We start from the raw sequence: 16296 nt of genomic DNA, 5'->3' as shown, positions 1-16296 counted from the left end.
CAAGTACCTTCCTCCCAATGCAGTCCTCTTTGTGCTTTTATACAGTCTGCTCTCTGCTCCCCCGCATCCTCAAAGTCCTGCCCCTTGCAGAGTCACTTCTGTTTTCCCCCTTCTCTCTTACTGCCCCTGACTGCTCCCTGTCTTCCCTGTTCCCTTTAGTTCTCTCCAACCGGAAGCAGCCCGAGTTTCTGGAGGAGCCTCATAGCCGTTAAGTGCAGGTCTAGGTAGCAAACATAAGCACCCTGCTCTCTTTGCCCCGTTATGTATTAACAGGAGAAAGAATGTTGAACGAGCTCTTGTCTCAAGCTTACGGAAATATCTGAGGTTGAAACTCCAGGGCCAATGTCAGGGTGACTGCCAAAAGGGTTCCCCCAGGGAAGCCACTGCTAACAAACAAACATTACACAATAAGGTCTGCTGTGATTAGGCCATAGATAGTTCCAAACCAGTTACCCGTAAACCATGTTGCTTAGAGTTTTGAATGCATTCATTTCACTCATTCCATAAGCATTTATCGAACACTTTGGTAGACATTGAAGGGAATGTAATAACGAGAGCTGCCATTTATTAATTTCCTCCTGTATACTAAGCACTTCGCATCTGCTTTTTTTCAACCTTACTTCTATAACACCAGGACGATATCTCCATTTTAGAAGTGAAAAAATTGAGGAAAGTGAGGAAGCTGAGGGTCAAATAGATTAGATGATAACCTACGGACGTGTTTGTGAGGCTTCCACAGTATACCACCCTGGAGAGACTGGGCCCCAATATAGACATACTTCTTTGTAAACAGAAATAAAATTTAGTGTGATTAGGAACCCGAGAAATGTTATGGAAATTCAGATGGGAGAGGAGAATGTTTCTGAGGCTTGGGCTATAACTAAAGGCTTAAGGAAGAAGATAGAGCATAATAGAGTAAGACTCAATGGTTGTGTATGATGCCCTGAGGAATGTTTTCTAAAATTTCGTCTTATAGATTTATGTACCTTCTAAAATCCTTTTTGGAAGAGCAGGGTATACAACTAAAGAGAGCAATTAGATGTAGTCAGTATTGATATTCATGAAGTTGAAGCACATACACTTCTTTTTATGAATGTCATAATCTACCTTACCTAACTTGTCTGTAAATTAATAATATGAGAATTTTTCAGGTAGCTTGCAAATCTCATGCCAGTACCCAGGTTAAATCACAGACCAGCTATACACTTTTCAGAAGTCTTTCTAATGTTGCTTTGTCTCAGGACATCTTCAAAGAAATGAAAAAAAGATTGCAGTTGATGGAAACCTGAGAAGACAGTACTACAGAAACAACTATGTTTTCAAAAGAATCCCTCAACACCACATTTAATTGTAGTTTCTGATGAAATAGAACCATAAATTTAAACAGAAAAAAATATGTAGCTACTATTATTTGCAGTGCTGGCAAAAACAAAATTGTAGATTTGTGTATAATACAAAAGACATCAATGAATAGAGTCCTTGCTAAGGAAAATTAAAACCTAGAAGCAAATCTTTAATTGAATTTTTTGACATCCATTGATTTTTCTTTCAGTTCTTGGTTTCCTCTAAAACATCGACTATATGTTAAAAATGAAATCCCAACACTCATTAAATTACAGAAATGTTCCTGAATTAGGTGTAATGTTTTCATCTTTTCTGCCTCTAGGGGGGAGTGTGTATTCAACAATTCTGTCCTCAGAAGGTATTTGATTGTGGGCCACAGGCTTCACAGGGGTATTCTTTAATGTGACTTCAGGGCTGGCTCTCCAAGGGAGAAGAAGGCCTTTGAAAATCTGGATGGGCTCCTCTTACTTTAGAGGCTGCAGCCAAAATTCTGAGGGAGAAGGGTTATAGGGACTGTTACAATCGGTGGAGAAAACTTCCTTCTGATAGCATTTCAAGGACTCACGTGTTGGTTCCCTATGTAGTGCTGTCTTTCCTGGTAGTAGAGAAATAACATGTGGACACAAGTTTCACTTCATAGAGCTAGAAAACAAACAGTTGAATACTTTATAGAAAACTTGCCACCTTATTTTAGTAGCTTAAAGTTAAAAAAAAATAACACATGGTTTGTGGATATTGATGAAAACATTTCTAAATCCTATAAAAAGCCTATTAGTTTCAGTAATATCACCTTTAGAGCTAACATTGTCTTTCCTTCAATTGGCTAATTTTATTTTCTTTTGCAGCATTTCCCCGTAACTTTCCTTTGTTTTAATTCAACAATTGGAACCAGAAAGGATGCACTCAGGGAAAAGGTTAGCATTGTTTTGAATGTTAAAAAGTGCTTCCTTTTCTCTCCATTTCAGTGTTTTACAGAATTGAAAAGACTAATATTTAAAAGTTGAGTCAAAGGGATGAATTATTTCTATTTTTTGACTTTTTCTTTTGGTTCATTTTTATGATTAAAGTGCTGCAAAAGTTCTGTTATAAAATAGATCTGATGTTATTTTCAGATTTACTGTGCTGTAATAGCCTCAAAACTTAGCTACACATAAAATAAAATTTTGATATAAAGAATGTTATTACTTAAAGTGAAAGTTACCTTGCAAATCTCATGCCAATACTGGGGTTAAATCACAGACCAGCTATACATTTTTCAGAAGTCTTTCTAATTGTTGCTTTGCCTCAGAACATCTTCAAAGAAGATGGTGCCATAGGTATTACATGGTTTATTTCTAATCCAATCTCATTTAAAAATATTCTCTGGGGATGAAAAGGTATTTAAATATGTCATTTACAGTTTTGGGGCCTTAGTTCATTTACAGAGTGAGGGGCGTCAGGATGGTTGACTAAGTCTTTTCTGGCCCTAAGATTTAGAATTTCATGATATTTACACAAACTTTCAGCTGGTTTTAAAAAAATCGACTTAAAGTAACATTAAAATCCATATGCTTATATCACTTGATGGATTTTCTTATAATCTTGTGCCTGTTTTCATTTGAAAAACTTTTTTTAAAATCCTAATTTCTGCTCATTGGCATTTTCAAGGGTGTTTTGAGCAGCAGCAAGAGCAGTAAAACTGGCTTTTCATCCTCTGCTGTCTATAGTTTGGGACTCTTCCCTTTTGCAGCTTCCTCTTGTCACTGCTCTTTAGTGACAAGCTGGAAGTTGAGAGCTCCTACCCGAAGGCCCGGGAGAGAGTACCGATCGGTGCTCACTCTAGCGTAAAGGCACTGCTGCGCTGCTCACCCTTCTCAACCTCCCCACCCCCGCCCCCGGGCCAGGCTGAGCAGTGCTGGGAAGGGAGAGGCGTTCACGCCCGGGGCCACTGAAACCCCAGGCTTTCCGAATAAGCCCACGCCACACACTGCAGAATCACATCGCCACTGGCGGGTGTTCCCCAGACACAGAGCACACCGCGGAGTAATAGGAAACCCGGATTCCTTCATGTCTCCTGGCAACCAGTTTTGAAATCCAATAAGACCATGGAATTTGGGATTTAGCCGTTGTTTTGGTTGTTTTGTAGTTGTTATTATTATTATTATTTTAAATCTATGATCCCATAAATGCCTACCCTCCTCCAAGGAGTTTGGGAGGGATTTAATTGCCCTGAAGCGCTAAATCTCAATTTCCAGTGTGAGTGGATTATCTTGTTCGTGGAATTAAATTTTATATAGATGCCTCTTTTGCTACTGGTTAGTAGCTCTAATTAAATAAATGAAAGTTCTCGCAGGAGTTAGAAGCTCCTACTTACAGTGAAGATTTAGGGATCACAGTGCATAATTTGAAATCTAAATGACCCCGAGCACGAAACGTCGCCTATAATTACATCTGCTGTGCTGCGCCAGAAAGAGCGGTAAGGAGAGGGCTGTTAACGGCGGCGCGCGCTGGTGCCTGAAGTTGCCACATCCAAACCTCGGTTGCCTTTTCACCGTCACGAATGAGAGCCAGAGCGCTTTAGGGCCTCCCAGTGAAAAATGCAGCGCCTGGGGCTGTGGCGCCCGGGTTCAGAGTCGGGTGCAAGTTTCTGCCGAAAGAGGGCGTTGGTCTAAGAGTAATAGAAATTTGTGGACATGGACGCCCTGTCAAATGAAAGACCATTTTAAAACACTTTCAATTTATTTAAATTTGCAGGACTTAAGTTTCAGAATTCTCCCGTCCAACGTAGCACGTTCACGTTGTAAATGACTTCGGTGTGATACTACATGCAGAGGGTCCAGTTCCATGTTGATCTGACCCCGCGGCGCGGAGGACTCCGGCGATGCTCCTGTGGCCCGGGACCTCTCCACGGCCGTTTCCTTCTGTCTCCATCGCTGTTGTGGCTGTGACCCGTGGTAGGACTGGGTCTCCGAGGCAGGACCTTTCACCGCCTGGCAGAACTCGGAGCACAGTGCCTCAAGCGCTGCGGAGGAGACGCGAGCGCTCGGGTCGGAGGGGAGCGCACGTCCGTACACAGGAGACTCTCCCGGGAACGTTTTGGGGAGATAATCCATTTATTTAGTTACCTGGTTTAGCAAACAAAGCCCCGGGGACACCTTAGGGATGCTTTCCAAGCTTTGTGACACCTCCAGAAGCTGAATCGTTCGCTTGCCCTTGGGAGCAACAAGTTTCGCTTTCCTGCTCTCAGTGCGCGAGCAGAGGGTGTGTGCGCGGGGACAGGGTGACCCCGGCACCACTGCGACTCCAACGCGAACCCGCGTGTCCCAGAGGGAGGGAGCCGGCGCGGGGCGGAGGAAAGAGGGGTGTGGGTAACGCCCCGGCCAGCGGGCATACCGGGTCCGCGACGAAACGAGCCATCTGCATTGGGACTTTGGTCCTTGTTCCCTGACCTTGCGCCGGGGGACCGGGAAGGTCAGGTGCTGGTCGCGAGTCGGCGCGTCAGAAGGAAATGTGGCCAAGAGCTAGAAAGAGGTGAGAGCGAGCGGGACCTACGGATTTTTGCAACGAAAGGACAATTTCTAGAAACAACACTTCCTCCAATCCTATTGTTTTTTTTGCACGGTGTGTGTGTGTGTGTGTGTGCGTGCGTGCGTGTGTGTGTGTGTGTGTGTGTGCGCGCGCGCGAGCACATTTCTTTACTTTCAAATACATTTCCTTTTTTTAAAGCCCGGAGCTGGAGAGAGCGTGGCCAGGGACAGTCGGGCATCGCAGAAGCGCGCGGCTCGGTGGGGGCTCCCGCCGGTGCAGAAGTGGGCGGTTGCGGCTTTAAGGAAAAGGCAGAGGGCCGGCGGGGAGTGGGGATTAGGGACAGGGGAGCGGTGGGCATATAAGGGGTTCGGGGAGGAGCCCTGATGTAAGAATGTTAATGAGAGGCTCCCCCAGCCCAGCCCCCACCTCTCCCCACCCGCTGGAAATACAAGCCCGGCCTCGGCGCGCCATGTGTGGTAACCCGCTCCGCCGCTGCCACGCTATTTAAACGCGGGCTATGGATCCAGGAACGGGCGCGAATCAATGAGATCAAACGCGAGGTAGATGCACCGTCAATTACAAGCACTTGGACAAGTCTAACTTTTTTTTCTTTTACAAATACGCTTTCAAAAGCAACCTTAGCAACAACGCCCAAATGAGAAGCCACCTTTAAGCAAAATAGTATATATATAAAGGGAGGGCGAGTATATATATATATTTATAATAGATATATATATGCATATTACAGAAGCACAGGTTGACACCCAGTGAACTTTTTCTTTTCTTTTTTTAAAAAACTAGTGACATTGCAGAGAAGGACTCTTCCTATCTTTTGGTGCGTTAGCGAAGGGGGTATTCTATTTTCTTAAAGCGCCCAAGGGGGCGCAGGGACCTCGGAGAGAAGAGTGGGGAGGAAAGAGGAAGGGTGTGTGGGGGGCAGAGGGTGAGTCGGCGGCGAGGGAAAGAGGTTTCTTGAGACACGATGCAGTCCCTGCTGGTGCTCACTTTCTCCGCGTGCGTCCTGCTCGGCTGGGCGTTGCTGGCCAGCGGCACGGGTGGCGGTGGCGGTGGCGGCGGGGGCGCGGGCCCAGGCGGCGGGCGCCGGGAAAGAGAGGCGCTGCCGCCGCAGAAGATTGAGGTGCTCGTGCTGTTGCCCCAGGATGACTCGTACTTGTTCTCTCTGGCCCGGGTGCGGCCGGCCATCGAGTACGCTCTACGCAGCGTGGAGGGCAACGGGACAGGGAGGCGGCTTCTGCCGCCGGGCACTCACTTCCAGGTGGCCTACGAGGACTCGGACTGCGGCAACCGTGCACTCTTCAGCTTGGTGGACCGCGTGGCTGCAGCGCGGGGCGCCAAGCCCGACCTCATCCTGGGACCGGTGTGCGAGTACGCGGCAGCGCCGGTGGCCCGACTTGCGTCGCACTGGGACCTGCCCATGCTGTCGGCCGGGGCACTGGCCGCCGGCTTCCAGCACAAGGACACTGAGTACTCGCATCTCACGCGCGTGGCGCCCGCCTACGCCAAGATGGGCGAGATGATGCTCGCCCTGTTCCGCCACCACCACTGGAGCCGTGCCGCGCTGATCTACAGCGACGACAAGCTGGAGCGGAACTGCTACTTCACTCTCGAGGGGGTCCACGAGGTCTTCCAGGAGGAGGGTTTACACACGTCCGCCTACAATTTCGACGAGACCAAAGACCTGGACCTGGACGACATCGTGCGCTATATCCAGGCCAGTGAACGAGGTGAGCAGGAGCGCGCCCCGGGCCTCAGGCCCTAACTCAACCGCTCTCCGTGGCTCTCCCTACACACCCGTCCACGCCTCTGCGGACCCCACTGCCTCCCGGGGCGCTGAGGACCCGGGAAGGCGCGCTCGTTCACCTGTGCGTTGTCTAGCTGCGACGACCTCTGATGATCGCCCAGCTCCGTCAAGGGCTGTACGTAGAGGGTCCCGGGGAGGTGGAAGGATCTGGGGGAAATCTGAGTCCGCCGCTCCTGCGTGCCCAAGTCCGACAGGTGCTGTAAAACCACCTGGGATTTTTCTTTCTCCTCCCCACTTAGCGGGCACCGGACGGTGATTAGGGGGCGCACTCCCAGGGCCCTGCTCCAACCAGGGTCTGAAGCGTGTTGAGGCCCAAAGAACTTGTTACCGAGTCCTTTGCTTGCCTGCACCCCCTCTTAGTGCGGTAGCGTCCGCGAACTCTGTGCAGCAGTGCGCCGCCACTTGGCTCACCAGGTCTCCGGGTTTCGGGTTTCCCAGACTGCTCCTTCCACAGACCCCAAGTTTCTTTTAAAGGCTCATTGTACCACTCTTCTCATTCCTTCTATGGCCCCTCCAGCCCCTTATAAACGAGCTTCTGCGGTTTCCATCCCAAATACCTCTCTGTATGTGGACACAGGCGACACTCACTTCCTTGTCGCTCTGGGCATCGCAGTATCTAAAGCGCCCAGAGCTAGGCTTTGCGGGAGCCCGTTCTGGAGACATGGGCGATGAACCTCCTTTTCACCTGTCTCCTGCACCCCCTCACCCGCCCATCCCCAAGTTTTCTCCACGGGTCTCTGGGGGTTTGAAATAATACCCAAACTGGACAAAGAGCGCAAGGCTGAGGGTGGTTGCTGTGGCTACGGGAGCTGGTGGTCGCGGGTACGTAGGCGCAGAACCCCCCCAGTGCGGCAGGGGAGACTGCGGGGTGGCGGGTTGAGTTTCCAGCACAGCGCAGATCCCTTCTCCCTCGCGTCGCTTTTGAGGTGCGCAGCGCTCAGGGAATCCCGCCTCTGCTCCCCCTCGGCGCGCACGCACCTCGAACGCAGCCCCAGGGCCTCGCGGGTGAGACCGAAGGGGAGCGGGGCTCGTCCACAACTTGGCATGGCCGGGCACCTGGGCGCCGGCTGTGAGGGGCAGCGCAAACTGAGGCCGGGGGCCTCAGGAACAGGTGAGAATGGGCAGAGAAGCCATCGAGGGTGGCACTGCAGCCACCCCCTTTCCCAGTTTGGCCACTTCGGACTCGAGTGAACGCACCCTTTAGAGCGAAGAGGCAGGAGCTGTTGACAGTGGGGAGGCATGACCACGTTTTGAGCGCTCGAACTCCGGGCTGTCTGCACCGAATCCCTGCCCGCCAAGCAGGCGGGGCGCCGGCTTTGCTGATTATGAAAAAGGGCATTTGTGTCCAGCGGCTGCTGACGTGCCGGGTCGAGGAACTCACATCTACTTTTCTCCCTACTCCCAGTTCCCATGTTAGCGCAGCATCCCGGGCTGCTCTTGCCCCTGGAACATTTTTCTTCAGCTCTCTGCTTTTGAGGGCCGGGAGCTAGAAGTCGGAGACCTCCCAGGGCTGGCTGGGGCATGGGGGTGTGTCCCCCTACGGGCGGGATCCGCAATTTGCGAACACTTCTGTGCTGCCACAGCCCTGTAGGTCCCAGTGTTGGCGGTGGCCACAGTGCACGTGGCCTGGGATACCAGGCCCAGAGCATCCGTCAGCTCAGATGGGGGTGAGGCGAGGGCACGGGGTGGCGGCTCGGGGGCCCTGAGCCTCACATTGGTGGCTGAGGCCTGGGGGCAGGAAGGGCGGCAGTGCTCTAGAGGGACTTGGGGAAGTGTTGCTCCTCGGGCTTCAGAGGGCTTGGGCTGCAGTCTGCTGCTGCTGGTTATTACTTTGATTCCAAAAGCCTCCTAGATGTTCCCACTTTTCTTTGAGCTTTTTTTTTCTTCCAAGTTTGAATGTAGCGGTGAAAGTTCGCTCCGCTGACCTGTATATGTTACAGGTGATAAGTTTACTATTTTATGATTCCTACTCTAAAAGGTATTTCCAACAGCGACTTGGCAGATATTTAGAAATATGAAACAAAAGTTTCTCCTTTAAGCTGCCCCTCCCTCTCTCCTCTCTGAAATTCCTTACTCTCAGGAGAGAGAGTTGCTTGATAACAAAGCTTTCTTAGGGGATCTTTTACAAACACATTGAGTTCTGCTACTTCACCATAAGCAGTTAATGTAAATAGGGGTTTAGTATATGGTTTCAGTGGAATTTGTGGCTCAGCCACTCACTGGCTGGGAGCTCTTGGACTGCTGTTAAATCTCCACACCTCCACTTCTCAGGTAAAGTGAGGTAGCGGAGCACCCACATCTTTGGGGAGCTGGGAGGGTTAAAAGAGCTAACTCAGGAATGCACTGAAACAGTGCCAGGTGTATACTAAGTGCTCAATAAATGTGCTCTTTTACTGTAGTTGTTATAATTATTTTATAGATGTGACAATAATCACCTTTACCCAGAAGGTGAGGCCATGCCATGGGGAAGAACCCTGGGCTGAGAAGCAGATGCTTCTGGATTTGGCTTCTCTACTTGGCATCTGTTTTCTTCTCTGTGAAATGAGTAGAGTGGGTATCAGGCCTCTCCAAACTGATATTTATTTAATGGTCCTGATTTGCACTCACCGGAGTGTAAAAATGCAACTGACAGTATTTTTGCCTTTGAAAATTCCATAGTATCCATCATGTACTAAAGTAGAAAGAGCCCCATTCTTTTGGTGAGAATATTTTTAGCACTTCTTTTGAGGTTAAATTTCTCTTTAAAACCAGATTGCAAATGTTTGAATTTCTTACCAGGTAAAAACTGGCAATCCCACCATCTCAAAGATAATATGACTAAAATTTCATTTGGCTATGTGCCGTACTACAGAAAGAAAAACTAAGAGACAGTAACTGTTCTTTCATTTTAGGGATTTCCCACCTAAGTCAATAATTTAAAAACATCTTTTTCCTGTCATATCTTTAGCTAATATTACTGAAATACACACACCTGAGTATATATATATATATATATATATATATATTTAAATAATGATCTTTTTTTAAAATGGATTCACTTATACTGCCCTCAATGTTCCACACTTCACAATAAATTCATTTTTAAAAAGACATGTTTAGAAGGAAATAATTTTTTCATGCAATGAAAGCCAGTAGCTATCTACACACCCTATACGATGCAGACCTAGAAGTATTCCACACACAAATGTTTTTGTAAGAACTGTAGTGTTATACTTTTAGTTATATATGTCATTAATCTGGGCCTGCATCACGACTGTAAAGACAACAGTATTTAATCAATACAATAGTCATTTATTTTTAGAATTAGTCTGGGGTGAATGACTGAGTACTCAAGCAGAATTTTTAAACAAAGAGTACATGATAATTGTGAAATAACTAACACACGGCAGGGGAAAGGAAGCCTTGTAGGCTGCGGTGTAGAAATTCTGAAGGCCTTTGGAATAGATAGAGCTTTGTGAACAACAGAAATAAAGGTGCAGTCTCTATTTTGCAAATGATATACACTGCTGTGTAGTGTAGGAACAGCCAGAGAGAAACCTTTTTATAAAAAAATTAGATTTTATTTTTACCAATGTCAGTTATATAATAACACAGTTTAAAATCAGAAAATTACACATCTTAGTAGGAAAAAAAGATTCTTGTTTCCTACTCCCCATTTCTTACTTTCCAGAGGCAACTACTTTCAACTCTTGTAGCTGTTCCTGTAGGTATTGCCTTTATATCTCTCAATAACTTGCTATAATAATTTTGATTTTTTTTTCAGTTTTAGGTCTTATCTCTTGGTATCCCAGTGGAAAATGATGATTAGTTCTCTTCTACTGCCCGTTAATCACGCATGCAAGCTTTCCTTCCAGTCATCCTTCCAGTATGGTTGTGTCAAGACTTTTCTGGGGAGGATGAGGCAGGAGGATCACTTGAATCCAGGAGTTTGAGGCTGTGGGTTGCATCTGTGAACAGCCACTGCACTTCGGTCTGGACAACATAGTGAGACCCCATTCCTTAAATTTTTTTTTAGTTAGCTCAGTATTTGGTATTGATATTATTATTACCTTCTAAATGATATTTGCAATTGAGCCGTATAGATGACTATTCTGGCATTTCCTTTCTTGACCTATTTGTTTTCCTTGGGATTAAAAAAAACACTGTTTTTGTTTATTTGCTATGGATTTGTAACTAAATCATCTTCTAATTCTCTATGTTAGGCCTCCTGAGCTGTTTCAGCTTATTTTCCAGGCATGCTACACAGTTGCCGCTTTGGGTTCTTTCTTTTATACCTTCCTGGGACTCCCATCACCTCTCTGTTGAGCTGATCCCAGTATGTTCCTCTTTCTTGATTATACTCTTGTTTTGGTAGAGCACATCTTCCAGAAGCTTTCTGAGGAAAGATGGATGAGACCTAAATTTTAAGACCTTTTGTCACTAAAAAATTTTTCCATCCTACCCTTATACATAATTACAGAATTCTGTGCAAATGATTTTCTCTCAGAATTTGACAGTATTGCTCCATTGTTGTCTAAATTCCAGTGTTGTTATTAGGAAGCTTAAATTGATTCGAATTCTAGACTTATGGTGTGTTATTTTGTTTTTTCTGGAAATTTTTAGAATCTTCTCTTTGCTCCTAGTGTTTTAAAATTTCATTATAATGTGCTTTGATGCCAGTATTTTGCCTTGTGCACTCGCTAGGCCCTATCTATCCAGAACCTCATGTTTTTTTAAATTGTGGGAAAATTTCTTAAAGTATTTCTCTGATAATGTTATCTCCTTTTTTTTGGTTTTCTCTTTCTAGATTTTTTTCTTATTTGGATGTTAGACCTCCCGGATTGATTCTCTACTTTTCTTATCTTTCTCCTATTTACACCTGCCTTTTTAAAAAAAAATTCCTCTTGCTTGGATATGTCTTTGACCACTTCTAAAATTCCTATTGAGTTTTCCATTTTTGTTATTATATTTTCAGTTCACAGGACATGGTATACCTAACTTTTCTTCCATGCAGTAACATTGAGCTTTCCCTTCTAAGTTTAGGATTACATGGAAGATGAATTAGGAGTCAGATGGAGAATATGAAAAAATCCTTTTTATTGTTGATAAAATCGATTGGAGAACATGGATTTAGATCTGTTGCCAAAAGAGCCTACTTGGTATTACTTCCTCTTAGAATTAGCAGGGGCATGCAGTAAATCCCCCTCTAGGAGCCAACCCTTTACCTCATGACAAAAGTAGCCCATAAAGTGTGCTCTCTGCAAGCAGACACAGACCAAAGAGGAAGAAAGGACTGAGTGCAGCATGCCCAGTTTTAGGCTCACCAATCAGACTGTTCACTTCTTTTCCCCTTGTTGAGGGTGCGGAGAGGGTAAACAAAGGCACATGGAGAGATGAGTAATATTAACCCATTAGAGGTTGCTCCATATGGAAAACTGGGGAAAGGATATCCGCCCAACTTAGGTATACTATCTGGAATGTTTTTGATTCTCTGTATTTTGGTGACTCTTCTCCAGCCACCCCTTTGCATTTCTCTCTGTTGTTCTTAGAGTGATTGCAAGAATGTGCTGCATTAGTGAGAAGCCATTTACAGAAGTCATTGCAGGAACCAGATGGTGCGGATGGCATGGAACATTGCAAGTTCTTTGGCAAGAAGGAGAAAATAGAGCAGGATGAAGAAAAGTCTATCCAGAAAGTTGGAGCCCGATCACGCTCTCTGTTAGAAGTTTAACAATTTGACCAAAAAAATTAATATTTGTGTATTTAAATATGCTTAGATGCAACAGAAATCGCCTTAACTGACCTTCACTTATGTAGGTTGCAGGATTAGCTGATGTCCTCTGTTCCTGTGTAAATTTTATCATGTGTTGGTAGGTGTTGGCAGCTAGTATAGTTCTCCTGAGTATGCGATACACTGCTCATACTTCTCCATATACTTTCCAAGAATTGTCTCCAAATCTGTTTATGCCAGTTGTGCTTATTATTGTAAGTATGTAATTAAATTAGTTGTTATTATGTAAACTGATGAAACATGAGTAGGAAGAGAAAGCTACTTTAATGAAAAATATTTTAAACAATTTGATAGAGTGTATAAAGGCAAGATGCTAAAAATACTTGCTATTCAATTAGGTACAAATGAGATATCCCTAAGAGATTGGGGAATATGACAGAAATCTAGGATTCTGCACTGACTGCTTTGCCGGTGTCATCAAGTGCTTGCTCCAACTTGAAATAAAACTGGATGATAATGCGCATTATGGGTTTGGTTTATTCAAGAAAGACAATGCTCCACCCATGAACTTGGGAATTAGGGTTTCCTTTTGAGAGTTAAATTGCATGGTCAACACAGAATGGATAAGATCTAAAATAATCAAACTCTGCTTGGACAGGCACAATGCCACTCTGCATCGCTCTTGCTCAATCTAAGTGGGTATTAACATTTGAAGGAAGAATATGTCCCTTGGAAGGGCTTGATGGTGGTGGTGATGGGAAGTGTTTTAGTTCATTTTCTGTTGCTCTAACAGAATACCACGGACAGGGTAATTTATAAAGAAAAGAAGTTTATTTAGCTCGTGGTTTTAGATGCTAGGAAGTCCAAGAGCTTGGTGCCAGCATCTAGTGAGGGTCTTCTTGCTGTATCGTAGCATGGTTGAAGGCATCACATAGTGAGAGGCAAGTGTGTGCCAGCTCAGGTCTCTTCTTCTTCTTATAAAGCCACCAATTCCATCATGTGGGCCCCACCCTGATGGCCTTATCTAATCCCAATTATCTCCCAAAGGCCCCACCTCCAAATACCACCAACTTATGAATTTGAAGATTAAGTTTCCAACACATGAAATGTTGGGGGGCATGATCAAACCATAGCAGGGAGAAAGAGAAGGAGATAGGCCAGGAATGTAAAAATGGAAAAAAAGGTGTCACAGAAGCCAGTGTTGGGCAATGCTTGGAGAAGGTTGTGATCTGGCCCTAGCACACAGCCTGTTTGGTCCTGGACCAGCTATATCTCTTAGATGGTTGCTTAGGCTTATCAAGGCCTGGTGCCTTTGACACCTGAATCCTCCAGCTGATCCTGATCCTGATTTTATCCTCACTAGCATTCTAATGCTTATAATTTGTCTCTCCAGTTAGCATGTGCAGGTATAGGGCACACTGATAAAAATGTATTCATAACCATTCTGGTCTTCACTGAATTTAAGTAATCTGCATTTCAGATCATCTGTAAATATCTGAGTTGGGTTATTGGAAATCTGCCCCTAAACTGCTAAGGTGTCAAAAAGAGGTTGTGACACTATTCTCTATGTGCTGACAGAATCAGGTTCTGCATCTGGGGGTTGAGAGCCAGACCCTGGACTTTGATCAGTTGCTCGAAAAATGGTGAGGGCCGCTTGGTGGCCGATCAGCCAGAGCTTCCTGGAGACACTCGCCCTTGGAATCCACACTCTTCAGACTTGTCCAGCCTCAGCCTGTTGTTAGCCGTTTTGTGGGACACCTTGGTTCTTTGTTCATTTACAGGGATAGAATCAAATCAGAGCTAAAACGAGTGTGTAAGTCATAATAAATAATTAGGAGTTTCTTTGAAAGCTTCCTTACTGAGGCACCTTAGAATTCGATTATTTATCTTAAATATATAACTATACTCCAGGTGCAAACAACACCTACTCCCGTAGTTATGGATCTTTAGGAGTCTTCTTTTAGAAATGATCTCTAGAGCTTTTCTCCTATACACCAAGCCCTTTTGTAGTGTGAAATGTCAGAGTTATGATCTAACACTCTGAATTAACGTGTACAGTAAACTAAACATCAACAAGAGCTTAACTCTCCATGCAGGTTGCCAAGGCCGCTTTGGCATAGCCTGAAGTTTGTTTTACGTCTTTCAGCACCCATGCTTTTACAAAGAACATACACATCTTGGAGGGCTGGCATGCATCGTGATAATGCGGTTTACAGCACCCGGGTCTCTCCAGGTCTCTCCTCTGCACAGAACGTATGCGGCAAAACATAGTGGTCCTGGTCACAGAGCCGAGGGACCATCGACAGGGATCAAATTGACTGGGTAATGGTAAAGTCCCCACTTCGCTCCAGCCTGTGTGGCTCTTATGTGGTAGGCAACAATATTCTGGAGTTGCTTAAAGCCTCTCAAACCCGACCATGTGGTTATACACTGGGAGAACACAGGGGAGGGGCCTGGAATCTTGTTAACTCTTTCCTGTGTGTATTGGGACAACCTGAGAATAATGCTTTAAAATTCAGGCAGCAGAAAGCCCAGAGCGCTCACTGCATCCACTGATTTGCCAAAAGAATCTTCTCTCTAAAACCAGTGAGTTTGCTTTTTCAGGAAAATGTATTTACCGTGCTATTAAGTATAAAAAGCAGTTGACACTCTTTCCTCTCTTATACTGGGCAAATCTGGTGATTTATTTGATGCATTTTTTTAAAAAGGAACTTTATTTTGAAATAATTGTACATTTTTAAAAAAGATGTAAGAAAATGTTAAATTACCTCTCTGTATAGCCTTCCCTCAGATTTTCACCAATTGTTAATATTTTGCCACATTTGCATTACGATTTCAAATCTCTCCCTTTCCTTCTCCTGTCCTCTCCTACCTATCTATCCAGCCATCCATTTATCCACCTATCTACACACACTATACACGCAGATAATGCTATCTTTTTATGAACCATTTGAGAGTAAGTGCAGGATCATGCTTCTTTACCCCTAAGCATTTAAGTGTGTGTTTCCTAAGAATAAGGACATTCACTAACATCGCCACAGTATAATTATGAAAAGCAAAAACTTTAATGCAAACACAATTCTATTATCTAAGGTACAGACTTTATTCACATTTCACCAGCTGTCTCCATAAGGTCCTTTATAACAAGACTTTTATTTATTTATTTTTTAAGGTCCAGAATGCAGTCCAGCATCACACGTGGCATTTAGTTTTCTGTTCTAAGTCTCTTTTCAGTCTAGAACATTTCCTAAGCCTGTCTTTGTTTTTCATGAAATTGACCATTTTATTCTACAGGCTGTCTCCCAAGCTGGGTTTGGGGCTGCTTCCTTTTGATTAGATGCAGGTTGCCCATTTGCATGTTTTTGGTCCTTGCAGTGTTATGTCAGGAGGCTGACGACTCTGTGTTCCCATGGTTGGTGATGTTGGCTTCCATCTTGGTTATGGCAGTGTCCCCTGTGTTTCTGTAGTAAACTTATGGTTTACTATTTTCCCCCTCATAATTAGCAAGTAATTTGCCAGGAGATACTTCAGGACTATGTAAGTGCCCCATTCCTAGTTGGATGTTCCCCACTCGTGCAGGCGTGCTCGATGTCCTTGTGAAGGGGTGTCTCACGCGTGCTGTCTGTTCCTCCCCCAGTGGTGATCATGTGTGCGAGCAGCGACACCATCCGGAGCATCATGTTGGCAGCACACAGGCACGGCATGACCAGCGGAGACTACGCCTTCTTCAACATCGAGCTCTTCAACAGTTCTTCCTATGGTAACTCTGCTTCCAGTTTCCCCTCCTCTGCTAAGGTGTCCAAGAGAGGTTGTGAGGAAGATTCAAAAAATTTGAATTAAGTCTGTAGATGTGATTTCTGTAAATATGATTTTGGAAATTTGTGATTTTGAACACTCCCATAACTTCTCATAA

At 45.1% G+C, this 16296-nt stretch overlaps 1 protein-coding gene across 2 annotated transcripts in view; it reads left to right on the top strand.

The window, feature by feature from the left end:
* Positions 1 to 5394: 5394 nt before the first annotated feature.
* NPR3 (natriuretic peptide receptor 3) overlaps positions 5395 to 16296 on the top strand; it is a 65624-nt gene continuing 54722 nt past the window's right edge. Inside the window, exons 1-2 of one of the 2 annotated variants that reach the window (XM_012640516.1) lie at positions 5395 to 6596; positions 16021 to 16143. In XM_012640516.1, the coding sequence (XP_012495970.1) occupies positions 5834 to 6596; positions 16021 to 16143 (886 nt within the window). In that variant the 5' untranslated portion in view covers positions 5395 to 5833. The remainder of the gene's footprint in view (positions 6597 to 16020; positions 16144 to 16296) is intronic. The other variant, XM_012640517.1, reaches the window with a different exon arrangement.

Source organism: Propithecus coquereli, unplaced genomic scaffold (assembly GCF_000956105.1).
Source record: "Propithecus coquereli isolate 6110/MARCELLA unplaced genomic scaffold, Pcoq_1.0 Scaffold154, whole genome shotgun sequence".
NCBI classification, from domain to species: domain Eukaryota; kingdom Metazoa; phylum Chordata; class Mammalia; order Primates; family Indriidae; genus Propithecus; species Propithecus coquereli.
The sequence above is the reverse complement of the archived record's forward strand: the minus strand, read 5'-3'. Positions and strand labels throughout refer to the sequence as shown.